The 15718-nt window shown below is 44.4% G+C and overlaps 2 protein-coding genes across 2 annotated transcripts in view; one reads left to right on the forward strand and one right to left on the reverse strand.

Annotated features, from left to right (window-relative positions):
* DFFB (DNA fragmentation factor, 40kDa, beta polypeptide (caspase-activated DNase)) overlaps positions 1–2033 on the forward strand; it is a 32476-nt gene extending 30443 nt beyond the window's left edge. The window contains exon 7 of the mRNA XM_006871745.1: positions 1799–2033. Within this exon, the coding sequence (XP_006871807.1) occupies positions 1799–2033 (235 nt within the window). The remainder of the gene's footprint in view (positions 1–1798) is intronic.
* Positions 2034–7479: 5446 nt separating this feature from the next.
* Positions 7480–15718, reverse strand: part of LOC102830900 (chromosome unknown open reading frame, human C1orf174) — an 8388-nt gene continuing 149 nt past the window's right edge. The window contains exons 2-4 of the mRNA XM_006871787.1: positions 9646–9759; positions 8097–8588; positions 7480–7593 (exon numbers count right to left, since the gene is read on the reverse strand). Of these exons, the coding sequence (XP_006871849.1) occupies positions 7480–7593; positions 8097–8588; positions 9646–9759 (720 nt within the window). The remainder of the gene's footprint in view (positions 7594–8096; positions 8589–9645; positions 9760–15718) is intronic.

Genomic DNA, 15718 nt, shown 5'->3' on the forward strand with positions numbered 1-15718 from the left:
CTCTCTTTTTTTAAAAAATGTTTTATTGTGAATTATGTGCTAGTTTACATGGGAGAAAATTAATTAGCTTCACATTCATCCTATCGTATATTGTTTCATTGCCATGGTTACAGTCCACTCCATGCATCATCAACCAACCAAATGGTATACCCTGCAAGCCTGCTCCCCAGTCGTCAGCACACAGCCCCTCTCCCTCTCTGGGTCTAACGTCCCCAGTCACTCCATATTTCCACGTCATCGTCTCTGCCTCCATCTCTGGCTTCTCTGGGTAACTGTCTCTTTTTTTCCTGTGTACCTTTCAGTATATGTATTTTAATATCAATGAACACAATTTAAAATTGTGTCAAATATGTCAAGTTGCTTTTATCAGACTCTGAGACATAGATCTATTTGAGCAGACATGAACATATTTCAGTTGTGACAGTTAAAATGAGTTTATGAAGCAATGTCCCACAGTGGTACTACTTACTGGTGGCAGCTAGATGCTAAGATAAAGTTAATTGCCATCCTCGTCCTTCAGGGATATTTCCAAGTGTTATTTCTGTGGATTTGCCGCACAGAAAGCCATTTGGCCTTTGGTCTTGGTTCCTGAGAACCAGACCACAACTGAGGCAAACGAATGGGGACCGAGCCTAGATGGACCACCTGGGAGCCCAGTGGGAAGTCTCAAGAGGCCTGATGTAATTAGTCTATTATGGGCACGGGGTCAGATAGAGGCTCAGGGAACTTCCCGGTTGGTGGCCATGCACAGGAGAAGGTAAAGCATCCACCTTTAGAATGTGGAAGCGCTACACTGTCCCCCCCTCCCCCCACAGGCCTCACTATATGTGTGTCTTCATTTTTTTTAGCAGGTTTTTATTGTGAATTGAGATCAAGTTTCACATTCAGTGGATCATATTCTTTGCTTCATGACATGGTTCTAATCCCCTCCATGTACCAACAGTTCACAGCATTTACCTCTGTTCACTGTATCCATTCCATTCCTCCCTGTGTCTCCTGCTACCTCCCTCTTTCCTCTGCCAACCTCCCTCTTGTTGCATATTGCCTGCCATCATCCATGTTAACATGTGTCTACCCTCAGCCCTTGAGTAATTTTTCTTTCTCCTGTAACCATCATAGATTGTTTATCATGAGAACTTTAAAAAAAAACACAAAACTTTTCTCAACATTAGTCTCGTACAATATTTGTCCTTTTGTGATTGTGTGTGTCATTTTGTACTGTGTTTTATTATATTGGAGCTGCTACTCTGGGTATGGAGTCCTCCCCTTGAACTGTGAATTGTTCCAGGGAATTCACAGACCTCAGGGGACAGGGTGAGCTGGTGGGCCTGACTAGAAGAGGTCATGTAGACCCCTGGGGGGTTATAGGAGAAGCCCAAGTTTGTGACTGGCTGGTCTGCTGTCAGGGGAAGTCATGTGGACCCCCCGAGCTTGTAACAGGTTCCCACTGACCCAGTCCCGGGTAACAAGAGATGAGAGAGAAGGACCGCATGGGCGGCTGGGGGCTGGACTGAGCAAGAGACAGCTGGCATGTGGAGTGGGGTCAGGGACAGGGATCTCCATGCCCCTGGACTGGTTTGCACAATGGGCATGGTAAATAGGAATGACACATATTCCCTTTGAGATCCTGATGCTCATCTTACCCTATAAGCAATGGAACATTGTGTTATGTTTCTGCTGAAAACATGAATGTGTTTAAAAGATCTCGGGCCTCATAGGGAAATGACACAGGAGACTTGACTTGTCGCCTGTGGGATTTGAGACAACATCACATGACCATCTGTCCTTAACTTTGCAGAATAGAAAAGAAACGCACTGTTGTTCCAGCACTGGCTGAGGCAATTAAAGAACAGAACGGAAGAGAAGTAGACTGGGAGTACTTTTACGACCTGCTGTTTACCTCAGAGAATCTAAAATTGGTACACATCGCCTGTCATAAGAAAACCATCCACAATCTCAGCTGTGACCCCAACAGGATCTACAGACCCAAGGCTAGGTTGAAGAAGAAGCGGCCTGTTCAGAAACGTCGGTGACCTGTGTGCCGGGTGTCCGGACCTTGCAGGACTGTGTTGTGACATTCTGTCTGCAGGTGATGTCAGGACCTCGCCAAGGCCAGGAGGGGGCGCCGTCCTTCTGGCAGGTGCTAGCTCTTGTTTTTTGATCACTTCAAAAACTCACTGGAAAAAAACTCACTCAGGCTTTTTTGGACACATTTCTGATGCCAGTATCTTTCTGAATCAGTTTCCACGCCTTCTACAGCCCAACATCCAAAGAACATGTTTTAGTGTAACCTGCAGGTACCTACTAATGATATCTGGTGGCAGGAATACCAATGAAGTATGAACCCAATCTTGAAAAGCTGGAATGCTTGAACGGAGCTCCTCTTGCTTGAGAGCTAAGTTCTTAATTTACTCATTCACTTGACCCTGCTGGATCTCAACCCAAGACACATGGAAAGCTCTGTCCTCTGGACTCTTCTTAAATGCTCTACAAAGCCTTTTCACCCCTTCGGGATGAAATGTTTGTATCCCCGAAAGACCATACCCAAATAGGCTGAATTATTTATAATGGCAAAAAATGGGAACCCTTCCATATGTCCACATGTGGGCAGACTGAGTCTGGTATTAGATTGAACCATATGAATTTGTTGTTACTGTTTGTTTTTGTAATTAAGAAATGATGAGAGCTACATAGTGCAAAACTATGTTGTCTAACTGTATATAGAACCGGTTGGTGTTTGTTTTCTAAAAGGCTGTGTATGTATCAGACGTGCCTGTCTGTTAGTACCTACAGTCTGGATGCAGTTGGTCTGTATGCAGTCTATATTATATTAGGGCATGAACACTCAGTCTGTAAGGAGACATCCCAAACTGTGAACAGCAATAATCCTGCAGGCTGGATTACAAAGCATTACATTTTAAGTCATCTAGTTTATTTATATATTTGAATTTTTAAAAAACATTTTTTATTAAGAATCAAGTGAAGGTTTACAGAGCAAATCATCAGTTTTATATTCGGCATACCGTACAGGACGGGTGCCTTGCAATGATGGCAGTCCTCTCTGTGTGCCATTAGTCTTTACCTCTGTTCACTTTAACTCTTGCAATCCTTCCTGGGTCTCCCGCTACCTTCCCTTTGCCTCTGCCAACTTCCCTCTTGTTTATAATTGAGTTTTTTAAAAATGAACTTTATTTCATAACATCTTAAAGTTTACTTTTTTATGTTTTATAATCCTTGGGTTTTTACATGCTATTATTTTATCGTAAGAAAAACCACAATAAAGATTTAAAAAAAATAAGCCTGTCAGAAGTATGTACTTGTTTAGAAAATAATGTACATAGGCTAAAAAGGAGTCAGTGGTTTTATAAAAAAAAAAAATTGACCAAGATCACTCTATTTTTCTTACCTAAAATGTGGCAATGTTAGGACCGCAAGGTCATTTTGAATCACAAGGCTTGCAGTTCAGACTTACCAGTAGCTCCTTGGAAACCCTATACAGGGTTGCTATGAGTCAGAACAGACTCAAAGGCACTTAATCACAATTACAAAAGTAGAAATATGAGGGAGCTTTAGAAAACATTGAATGAACTCCTAGGAGATACAGGCAAGACTGTCACCATCAGCTGGTGGAAGGTCTTGGGGTCACAAAGAGATTCCAGTTAGATGAGCCTTTTGTGGGCACCAACTTGCATTGGCAGCAGTACACAATGAGGACACACATCCTGAAGACAGACCTGTCTTTAGGGCTTGCTCTTTATACCCTCCTCCCCACCTGGGAGACAGCCTCTGTGCCCATGGAATATTCCATCTGGTCAGAGTGTGACAGAGACCCTGAGCCTATGATATTTGCTTGACCTTTGAGGGGCTGGAGGCTGAGTAGCTGAGGTCAGTCACATGGGAGCTGTGTACCTATGACTGACCCCCAATAAAATCCCTGGATACCAGGGTTGTCCGCTGATCTAGTTGGTAACACTTCACAATCACTGTTGGGAGAAGCAAACACGGCCCTGTGTTACCCCATGCACATCTGGAAGCTTATACTCCTAGCTCCTGGACTTCACCCATGGGCCTTTTCCCTTTGCCAGTTTCAAGCTGTATCTTTCTGATATGAACAGAACAGCCTTTGACTTCTGAGAGTCCTTGTAGAGAGAGAATCAAATTTGAAGGAGTCTAGGGACCCCACAGAGATGTGAATAAAGGAATAGAAAAATAACAATGTATCAATTTTATAGGACAGTGTCTCATTATAAAACAAGGGATACTTACAGGATGGATCTACTAATATTCTCTTGTGCTCAAGCATTTGTATATAAGTTTGCAAAGGCTAACATTAGAAACTGCTGCTAAAAACTCATGTTTGTAATGCAACCCCCTTTTACAGTGACCTGACTTGGGCATGCCAGAATTGATGCATTTGAGTTATAGTGTTAGAGAAGAACATTGAAAGTACCAAGGACTGCCAGAAAATCGAACCAATCTGCGTTAGAAGTACAGCCAGAATGCTCCTTAGAAGCCAGGATGGCCAGACTTCGTCTCTCAGACTTAAGATGTATCATCAAGAGGGATCAGTCCCTGGAGAACATCATTAATGCTTGGTAAAGTGGAGGGTCAGCGAATAAGAGTAAGACCCAAACAAGATGGACGGGCATACTGACAGCAGCAATGGGCTCAAGTGTTAACAATTGTGAGGCTGGTGCAGGATCAGGTAGTGTTTCCTTCTGTTGAACTTCAGGTCGCTGTGAGTCGGTACCGACTCAACAGCACCTGACAAGTGTTTCCCTTGAGCACCCACAAGTAGTGATGGCCAAGTCTATTTTAGTATACTTTTTGAAGTCAGCTTTTGTCCCTAGGGCTTTGTATACAGCATCTAGGCTACTGGAATTGGCCTCAGCATAGTTAGCATTTGTCTCGCTTGCATCTGTGAACACACAGGCAGATTTCTGCTCTGATTCCTTAACTGTCCTCATCTCCAAGCACGCCTCCCAGTTTCTGAAATCCCAACACTCATATTGAACATGCCCTCACAAAGGACACATTGCGTTTTCTTACGTTAACATCTCACACTCATTTCGCGCTAACCTTCATGGATACATCTGCCTTCTCTATCCCTTTCAACACATAGGTTTCTGGTACTTGCAGGAGGGTCTTCAAATGGCCAACTGAAGTGAGATACACCTTCAACTTGCTGAAGTCAGCTGACACCTGGGGACGAGAGCACTGCTTCAGTGTGAATGGCACTGTAATCCACAGAAGACATGCAGGAGACACGGGCCTGGGAAGGAGATGGTTACAAGTCTAGGGATGAGAGCCGGGGAGGTGTCTAGTTGACTGAGTGCTGCTAGAACATTAACACAAGTGGGTGACTTTAACAAATTCATTTTGACAGCTTGGTAGTGGCTGTGTGCTGTGGGGTCGGTTCTGACTCATAAGAGATCCTGCATAGGGTTTCCGAGGCTGTCAATCTTTACGGGAGCAGAAAGCCTCATCTTTCTCCTGTGTAACAGCTGGTAGTTTTGAACTGCTGACCTTGAGGTTAGCAGCCCGACTGGGAACCACTACGCTGCCAGAGCTCCTATTTTGACAGTTTAGGAGGCCAGAAATCCAAGTATGGGGTGCTGGCTCTAGCTGAAGGTGTCTCTTGAGCGTCTACCCATTTGCTACTTGGTGATGTTCGTGTAGCATGGCATCTGTCTTCCCCCAGCTTGGCTTTTGTTGCTGTTTCCTTCTCAGTCCCAACTGGCCCTCTGTATCTCAAAGGTGATTGGCTTAAAATGCACCCTACTCGGATATGGTCCCTTACTCAAAAAAACCAACAAAAAACCCATTCACAAATGTTTTGGGGATCACCATGGGTATAGGGTTTAAGATTTACAAAATTCAATCCCTAACCGAAAGCCTTTCTGCTGGTTACGCTCTCGTCAGTTCAGGCGAAACCTTGGTGGGAAACAGGGCTTTTTGCTCCACATCTGGGTGGGAATGAAACACTGCGCTTCTTCTGCAGGTGTGGCAAGACCCAGGACAGTGTTGCTCCCTCCACTTAGCTTTGTGGAAAGTCAGGATTCTCCAATCTGAGGTGGCTCCTCTGACAGTCATCCGAGGTGCTGTGATTAATATTCACACTCCTGCAGGGATCTCAAGTTGTAAAGCAGTTTCCCTGGTCACCACGAAATGACTTTATAAGCAACATTTTCAAATGACTAAACACACAGTAGCCCATCAATCAATATATCACAGAAGGATGCGGTGGAGGAGATTCAGGCCACACCTGTGAATGGGGAAGTACTCACTGGGGAAGCACAGGACTGCTGACCGAATGACTTCCATGAGAGCGGGGTTTGAATGGGAAAAGAGGTGAAGGATTTCTTACAGGACCCTTCAACTACATTTTGTTCCCCACTTGGCCCTAATGTAGAATATTTCCTGGGCTTCAGAGGATACTTGGAATAGAACATGAAAGCAATCCGACTCCCTGGTAGAGGATACGGACCCAGGTCTTCCTACATAAGTGCCTTTCCTGCTGGTGGGTGGTCACGGGGATCCAGGCTTCCTGCCTGCAGCTCCCGCAGTCTTCAGTATGCTGAAGGAAGACAGCCATGAGGCTCTCCCCTTGCATCTCTTCACAGTCCACTGGCGACAAGGTCACAAAGGCCTCCTGATGTCACCTCAGAGGAGGTGAGAATGTCTCAAGGCCCTCTTCAATGTCAATCCAAGGAGCAGAGCACAGCATCTCCAATAGGGCACCTGATGTGCTGAACAGTTCTGTTTCTCATCTTCTACAAGTCAAGGGAGATGCAGAAGTTAGGTGCTGCAACCCCACACCCTACTCCAGAGCGGTCTCTGTGACCCCCTGCCCAGAGCTATCCTCCCCAAGGCTGGCACAGGCTTACAGGTATGACAGCATGGGCAGAATCCTCTCTCTACCTGACTCCCAAACATCTGGGCAAGGAATACAGCTTTCAGGACATAATGAAAGACATTTAAAATATGCTCAAAATATATTTTATTTCCTATACACATTTTGCAAAATTTCCAAGGTAAACTTTAGTTTTATATGCTGTGAAATAGAGTTCTTTAAGAACTGGCATTGATCAATCACAAGAATTCTTACATTCTGATAATGGAAAATAAACTTGCATATTATCAAAACTAAAGAGCTACATGAAGATTTCTCTTTACAAAGGTCTCCACTGTCTAACCCTTAGTCCCCTCGGCTGACTCGAAGCATATTCATATAGAAAAACACACCAACAAAGAAAGACCAGCTTTACATCGCCAAGATAGTGACAGTTCCTCTCAGTGAGCCCTCGGCAACTAGTGGGAACCTGCGCCATTTGTTGCCTTCAATGGTTCAGTTTGGAAGTCTGACTCAGAATCTAAGTTCCCTTGGAGTTAAATTGTTTATGAATCCTGTAATTTTGCAAAATTGCCACATTGCTAAATATAATGAATATGAAAAAATTATTCTGTGCATTTTATTAACTACATTTCTGCATCATCGTCTTCATCGTCATCGTCGTCTTTGGCTCTGAAATGCATTTTTCTGAATTCTCGTCTACTCATGGAAGGATAAGCAGAAGACGCCGGTGGAAGGTCCTTGTGGGAGAAAAATGATGACTTCAGTGATGGAACACACCATGACATCCACATGCGTGACTGCAATTCACCAAGACCAGTGGGGCCTACTCACGGGCCCTCCCCTTTGCTGCCAGCTGCCGACCCCAGGGTTTTGTTTGGTCCCAGAAACGACTGAGTTGTGGTACCAGTTCTCTGGATTAGGGCCGATTCCCCGTTAGGTTGACCAAGGGAGAAATAGAAGGGAACACCCAGGGTAAGCCTGGGGTAGAGTCTTCCTAACGCTGCAGTGTGACACACTCGAGGGTTGGGGACGGGACTCCACCCACCAGCATCAGTCTCAAGGTTTCAACGATTCTGAGGAGAATAGGGGTGCCCCGGCTAGCAATGCTTCACTCCCCCCACTGGCTGAAATTATGATGGTGTTTCTCTTTTCTTGAGGCATTAAGTCACACATGGTCGTTCTGTGGAACGTAAATGGAGCCTGCGGTTTGTGGATGGAGGCAGGCCGGCGCACACCTTACCTGCATTAGCTCAACGTTCCCGAAGAAGCGACTCACTGGCATGGGCTGGTTGCTGTCATCGTCCAGGAAGACGCTGTTGTCCATCTGAAGTGCTGGCTTCTGGGCCTCCTGGGCCTCTGGCGCCGACTCATCCCACGCTGTGGAGCTGCTGTTGGAGCCTTCTGCTTCAGAAGCAGTGCTGTGCTTTGGCGGGGACAGGTCATCATCAGTCTGTGCGGGGCACCCGTCCTTCAGGATGTCACCGTGGCCGAGGGGGGGCCCGCCTCCCTCCTGCTTGGCAGAAGCACTGGCCTCGCTGTCCGAGGCCACCACGTGCTGTCCGCCCACCTCCAGAGGTTCATCTGCACAAGGGGTCTCAGGTGCTGCTTTGGGCAAGGGCCCACCAGCACGTCTAGTGACGAGTTTCTGTAACTCAGATCTCATGAGGTTGTCTTTGTCATGCTTGAATCTCTTGGAAGTGCGCTTGTCAATGGCTTTGTGTGATGAGGAAGTCTGTCAAGAAAAAAAGGTGTTAAGGGGAAACAAATAATCACTTCCATTCCAGAGGGGAATATTTCCCCTCAGCACCAATGGTGTAAAGGCTGCTGCCGCTGAAGCCATTCAGTCAGGGATGTATCAGGGCTTGGCCACCTCCTTCAGTGGGACAGCAAGGTGGGAACACAGAGACACCACCTCCCCACCCCCGCCCCCCCATTTTTCCTAGGGGTGAGGTAAACCCACAAGCATGGCTTATAGAATCCAGTTTTCATTCATTCTCACCAGATCATAAGCTTCATGGAGGCAGAGATCTTGGTTTCTTTCAGCAGATAGCGCCAGGCATGTAGTGGGTGCTAAGCAAGCATTTGTTAAATCAAATGTAACAAAACCTTACTGAGCACCGTACTGAGTTGGTGCTATGCTGGCTGGTACTCAGCCATGTCTCATTCAGACCCGGGGCCCTGGGCTCATCTAAGCAGACCTACCTAAGGGCAAACCACATTACACCAGAGCTAAAACTCATTGGAAAGGATGGCTGCAGACGACCACTGCAGACTACAGTGGGTTTTCCTTGGCTCACTTTCTTTCTCTTAAGTACTTAGGGGTGAAGGAGTGGAGTAGTACTTACTAGCATCACTTAGGGGAACACATCCTAAGTAGATTGTTAATAAACAAAGGTACAGGCCAGAGATTGGGTCTGTGACATGTGCGCGCGCACACATGTACCAGTGGCTGGCAAACCCCTGGACCACAGCTAATTACAGTACTGTTACCATTTCCTCTAAAATACATCCCGCCTGCCGCCCCATGGAGTCCTGCTGTGGGTTAATGCACTGGACTGCAAGGTTGATTTGATTCGCAAGGTTGGCGGTTTAAGCTTACCAGCCGCTCCTTGAAAACCAAGTCTGAACCGATTCGACTGTACTGAACAACAACAACAACAACCCCATCTCGTGGTCTAAAAGAAACATGCAGTATTTTTTTCTGATATGACACATCCTAAGTGACACCTTTTATAAAAAATGAAAACGAAATGAAGATCTAGATATTCCCGGCAGTGACGACTCCTCACCAGATGCACAGCTTTGGTCGACTTAGGGACATCCACTTCCTGTGCAGAGGCCAACCTGGTCGCTGGGCACCCTCGGCTCCTCAGGCGGGCTGAAGACCGTACTCCATCTGTGAGCTAGAGCAGATCAGAGACTTCCTCAGAAAAGCCTCTTGTGAATGAAAGACAAGAGAAGGGCTCCCATGCTTGGAGGATGAACATGTCCTCACTAAGGAAGAACCTGAGCGATTCAGGATGACTCCCGCCTTTCACAGACAACTCACTCCCCTGACGTCTTCAGTCTTCATTCTCTTTACGGAAAGACTCCTGTGTCTTAAAAATGCAAATTGAAACAAGGCTCTCTTTGGTCTAAGACTCAGGATGATCTGCTCTTTCCATGAGTTGGAAGCATGGGGCAATTCCCCCCTCACCACCATTTGTGAGTTGTTAGAGAACACTGAGTCCGTTTCTGACTCCATGGTTAGCAGTTCAAACCCACCAGCTGCTCCTTGGAAACCCAATACAGGGTGCTCTGAGTCAGAACCGACTCGAGGGGGCTTAACAACACTATTAACTAAAGTACAGTCTTTACATTTTACCAGTGTTTCTGTTAACGTCCTTTTCGGTTCTAGAATACAGGACAAGATACCATATTGCATTTAGAAAACAATACATTTAAAAGTTTAACTTAAAACTTGGTGTGTGTGTGGGGGGGTGAAGAATAAAAACACTAAATTTATTTAGGAGGATTTCCCTCTTTCAAGTAGACTGGTTAAAAACGGGGAAACCAGAGTAAAAATGTGGTTTCTCAGAGAGCTGTAAGCGATGGACTTCTGGCATGAGGCGCTCCTTGATGAAATGGGAGAAAACTATCAAAACAGAAAAGAAACGCTAAAGCTGGTGGAAACTGTCCTAAGGGCAACAGCTTGTTTAAGAAAACCTATGAGAGAAAGGTTAGCTTCTGGTATTTGAACCAAGGCTGTACCTCCACCTTCCTACACACACACTTAAAGACGGTAGGTGGCCGAGACTCCACAAGAAGGCAACAGTCACACAGGAAGGGTTCCTCCTTCATCCAGCTCCCAGCCAGAAGGATTTTCCTGGGAGGAGCAGGGCCTTGATGTTTCTCAGCTTGCTCCCAGTTACCTGAGGCTCAGTCCTGGGCAAGTGCAGCGTAGACAGGGGCTCTTTCTGATACCCAACTCCGTCCTCATGTAAGGGAGCATGATGACTCTACTCTGAGAAGACTGGGGCCCCATAAGCCCACCCTTGCTCATGTGGAGGGGGGTTTCACACCAGAAGCAAACTGAGAGGACCTTAGGCTGTTCCCCCCAACTTGTGCCTAGAATGGGGAGGTGAGTGTGACTCCCACTCTAGGCACAGAAGCGTGCCAGGGTCCCCAGCTCCAGAACCTGATTCAGAGATAATGTTGTCTGGGTAGCAAGAAGCAGGTCACAAAGTAGCTCCTAATTTCTTCCCAAAGGATTGGTTTCAGTTGCAACAGAGTATGAATTCTATACCTAAGGGTGCTCTCAAGAACAGTAAGGACTGATAAAGGCAACTGGGAGGAGATTCAGGATACAGGCTAAACTGCAGGACAACTACTGGGGAGGAACTCCCCTGGGATCAGAACAAATAGCAAACACTGACCTCAAAAACTAGTCCTACAAATGAACTAGGATTTATAGAATTAGTCTGTAGAGCGATTTATGCCCCAGGACATCGATTTATACCCCAGGGCATCCCTGAAAACAGATGAGCAATCAGTTGGTAACTGCTGTTAGGTTGTCCAGTCAGCCCTTATACTTAAGAGACTCTATGAACAACAAAGGAAAACAGTGCCCGATTCGGAGACATCTTTACCCTCATTACTTGTTTGAACCTATTGTTGATGCTTCTGTGTCAATCCATCTCTTTGAGGTGCTTCCTGGACCCTTTTTTCCTGGACCCTGAAAGCAGGATGTCCTTCTCTGGCGATCACCTTTCTCTCTGATAACATGTCCAAAGTACATGAGATAAAAGTCTTGCTATCCTCGCTTCTAAGGAGTACTCTGGCTATGCTTTGTGCAGTCTTCTGGTCATTCATGATGTATTCCATATGCTTTGGCAGCACCATAATTCAAAGACTTCAATTCATCTTCTGTCTTCCTCACTGTCTAACTTAAACATGCATATGAAGCAACTGAAAACACCCTGGCTTGGGTCAGGTGTACTTAAGTCTTCAAAGTGACATTTTTGCTTTTTAAATACTTTAAAGAGGTAGTTTGCAGATTTTCCCAGGGCAATATGTCCTTTGATTTCTTGACTGCTGTTTCCATGAACGTTGTTGATCCAAATAAAATATTTTCTCCATTTATCATGCTGCTGCTTAGTGGTCCAGTTGTGAGGATTTTTATTTTATGTTGAAGTTTAATCCACGCAGAAGCCTGTAGTCCTTGATCTTCCTCAATAAATCAACGTTTTTTAAGTCTTTGCCTTCAGCAAGTAAGGTTGTGTCATTTGCATATTGCAAGTTGCTAATGAGTGTTCCTACAATCTTGAAGTCCTACTGTCATTATAAAAGAGCTTAAGTGCTTTATTTCTCTTCTTTCTTCTTAGGTCATTTATAAAAGCAATTGTATACTATATATAGAAACACATAGAAAACTATGTTGTTGTTGTTGTGTTCTGTTGAGTTGGTTCCGACCCATAGTGAACCTGTACAGGGTTTCCGAGGCTGTAAATCTTTACGGGAGCAGAAAGCCTCATCTTTCTCCTGTGGAGCGGCTGGTAGTTTCGAACTGCTGACGTTGGGGTTCGCAGCCCGATTGAGTCAAAAATGATCTGCACCCCAGTTATATTAAAACACTCGTCCACATCCATGGCTGATGACAACATTGAGCGTGCATGTGAAATGATTCTGTTGAATAGACCAGAGAGAGTGGGTTATGTGGCAAATAATATACAAATCATCCATAGCTCTGCCTATGAAATAATCCACAACAGACATGAGTATCAAAAGTTTGTGTGAGACGAGTACCAAAACAACTCATGGAAGAGCATAAACACAAGTGTTTGGATAGATACAAATAAAATTTGGACTGATAAGGAAGGTAAAATTTTCTTAAACTAAAAATCGTCACTGGTGATGAAACATGGATTCATTACTCTGAACCTGAGAGTAAACCTCTGAGTATTGAATGGAAATACCCTTAGTCACTGACCAAGAAAAATTCCAAAGTCAACCATCAGCTGGAAAATTGATGCTTAGTTTTCTGGGATTCTCAAGAGCCTGTAATGTGATGGTATCAGGAAAACGTTTCAACTTACAGTGAGAGGCTTACTGAAGAGCTGAAGCCTAAGCTTTGGATTGAATGCAGAGGACTGCTATCCAAGGACGGTGTGATCTTGCATTGACAATGCACATCTGCACACCTCTGCCCACACTGTTGACACTCTGCAAAAATTTCATTTTGGGTTGTTAAAGCATCCTCCCTATAGTCCTGATCTTGCTTCATTCGACTTTCACCTGGTTGGTCCCCTTCGAGGACAATGTGAAGTGATGACAGCAGTGCATTCGTGGCTCGCAGCTCAGCCTAAAACATTTTTTAAATAAGGGAATATGAAAACTTGTATTGAAAAGCAAGGTGATTATGTTGATAAATGATAAATCTGTCTTTTCTGAAAAGTTGATTAAAATAAATTCTACAGTTGGAGAATTTTTGACTCACCACATATATTTGTGGAGGTGGGTGGAAACAAAGTTGTACTGGTGTAAGGAAATGACAACAAAATGTAAAGTAGTATTTATAAGAATGTATTATTGGCTAACATGAGGGGGCTTCCAAAAGTTTGTGGGAAAATGCCATCTTTTAATTCCATCTCCATGAACGTTTTTAAGCCCCCTCATAGGCAGAACAGCAACTTGCTGTTCCCCATGTATGTCAGAGTAGAATTGTGCTCCACAAGGAAGGTCTTTGATGGGTGATTTTTCAGAAGTCGATTGCGAGGTGGCACTATGAGTTAATGCTCCAGACTGCAAAGCCGTGTGAACTGCAAGGTTGGTGGTTCAAGCTCACCAGCTGCTCCTCGGAAACCCTATGCAGGGTCACTATGGGTCAGAATCGATTCAATAGCACTTAACAACAACATAGCAGAGACACATTTCTCTATCTCATTGTTATTAGGTTGGCATCCATCTGAAGCTGAGTCTAATATGTTGACATGTTAAACACAACTACCATAAAAGCAATAAAAAATATATGGTGAAAAAACATGAAAGAAATCAAAACATGACACCAAATGTAACTGAATATAAAAGCAAGCTGTGAATGAGGAATAGAAAACAAAGACGTGACACATAAAAAAGTTGTTGGTAGGTACTACTGAGTTGGTACCAAGTTGGTACCCTATGCACAACAAAACAAAACACTGCCCGGTCCTGGGCCAGCCTCACATTTCTTGTTACATTTGAGCCCATCGCTGCTGCCATTGTGCCAATCCATCTAGTTGGGGGGAGGGGTGTCTTCCTCTTTTTCTCTGACCCTCCATTTTACCAAACATGATATCTTTCTCCAGGGTCCAGTCCCTCCTAACAATATGTCTGAAGTATGAGAGACAAAGTCTGGTCATCCTGGCTTCTATGGGGCATTCTGGCTGTACTTCTTTCAGCAGACTGTTCTTCTAGCAGTCCATGGTACTTTAAATATTCTCAACACCACAGCTCAAATGTAATTCTTCTACGGTCTTCTTAATTCACTGTCCAACTTTCACATGCATTCAACATTGAAAATACCATGAATTGGGTCAGGTGTACCTTAGTCTTCAAACTGACAGCTTTGCTCTTCAACACTTTAAAAGAGGTCTAATGCAGCAAATTTGCCTAATGCAATGTGTCGTTTGATTTCTTGACTGCTACTTCCATGAGTATAGATGGCTGATATGAGCAAACTGTACTCTTTGAAAACTTCAATGTTTTCTCCATTTATCATGATGCTATTTACTAGTTCAGTTGTGAGGATTTTTGTTATCTTTACATTGAGGTGCAATCCGTACCAGAGACTGTGGTCTTTGATCTTCATTAGTAAGTATTTTAAGTCCTCTTTGCTTTCAGCAAGCAAGGTTGTATCATCTGCATATTGCAGGTTGTTAACGAGTCTTCTTCCAATCTTGACGACATGTTTTTCTTTATATAATCCAGTTTCTTGTACTATTCGCTCAGCATACAGATTGAACATGTATGGTGAAAAAATACAATGCTGGTGCACACCTTTGCTAATTTAAAACCATTTAGTGTTTCCTTGTTCTGTTCAAACCTCTTGGTCTATATATAGGTTCCTCATGAGCACAATTAAGTGTTGCAGAATACTCATTCTCTGCAATATTGTCCATAGCTTGTTAAGATCCACACAATCGAAAGCCTTTGTGTAGTCAATAAAGCACAGATAAACATCTTTCTGGTATTCTCTGCTTTCAGCCAAAATCCACCCGAGTTGAGCAATGATATCCCCCGTTCCACATCATCTTCTGAATCTGGCTTGATCTTCTGAAAGTTCTCTGTCAATGTATGGTTGCAACTGTTACTATGTTTAGCAAAATTTTGCTTTGATGGGATCTTAATGATATTGTCCTACGATTTCCAAATTCCATCCAGTCTCTCTTTGTAACTGGTATAAATGTGGGTCTCTTCCAGTCAGTTGGAGAGGTTAATTGTCTTTCAAGTTTCTTGGCATAGATGACTGAGTGCCTCCAGTGCAGACATACACCCAATTGTTTAAATAGTAACATTAAATGGACATGGATTAAACGATCATGTCAAAATGCAGATATAGACTGAATTTAAAAAAACCAAAGAACAGACATACAGGAGACTCACTTCAGAGTCAAGGATACAAATAGATAGAAAAGTAAAGGAATGTATAAAGGGCAATAAGGAGACATGCTGGGAAACACACACACACACTCCCAGATAGATAATCAAGGAGCTTGAGTGCAGCTCTGAACCTGGAGGGGCCATCAGGTGCCCTCTGCGGGGGGCACCTCATCACCCCACTCTACATGTGAGGAAACCAAGGCCCGAGGTTGGAGGTCTGGGTCACAGAATAGAACCCTATTCCGC

This window comes from Chrysochloris asiatica, unplaced genomic scaffold (genome assembly GCF_000296735.1).
Source record: "Chrysochloris asiatica unplaced genomic scaffold, ChrAsi1.0 scaffold00173, whole genome shotgun sequence".
In the NCBI taxonomy this organism is placed as follows: Eukaryota; Metazoa; Chordata; class Mammalia; order Afrosoricida; family Chrysochloridae; genus Chrysochloris; species Chrysochloris asiatica.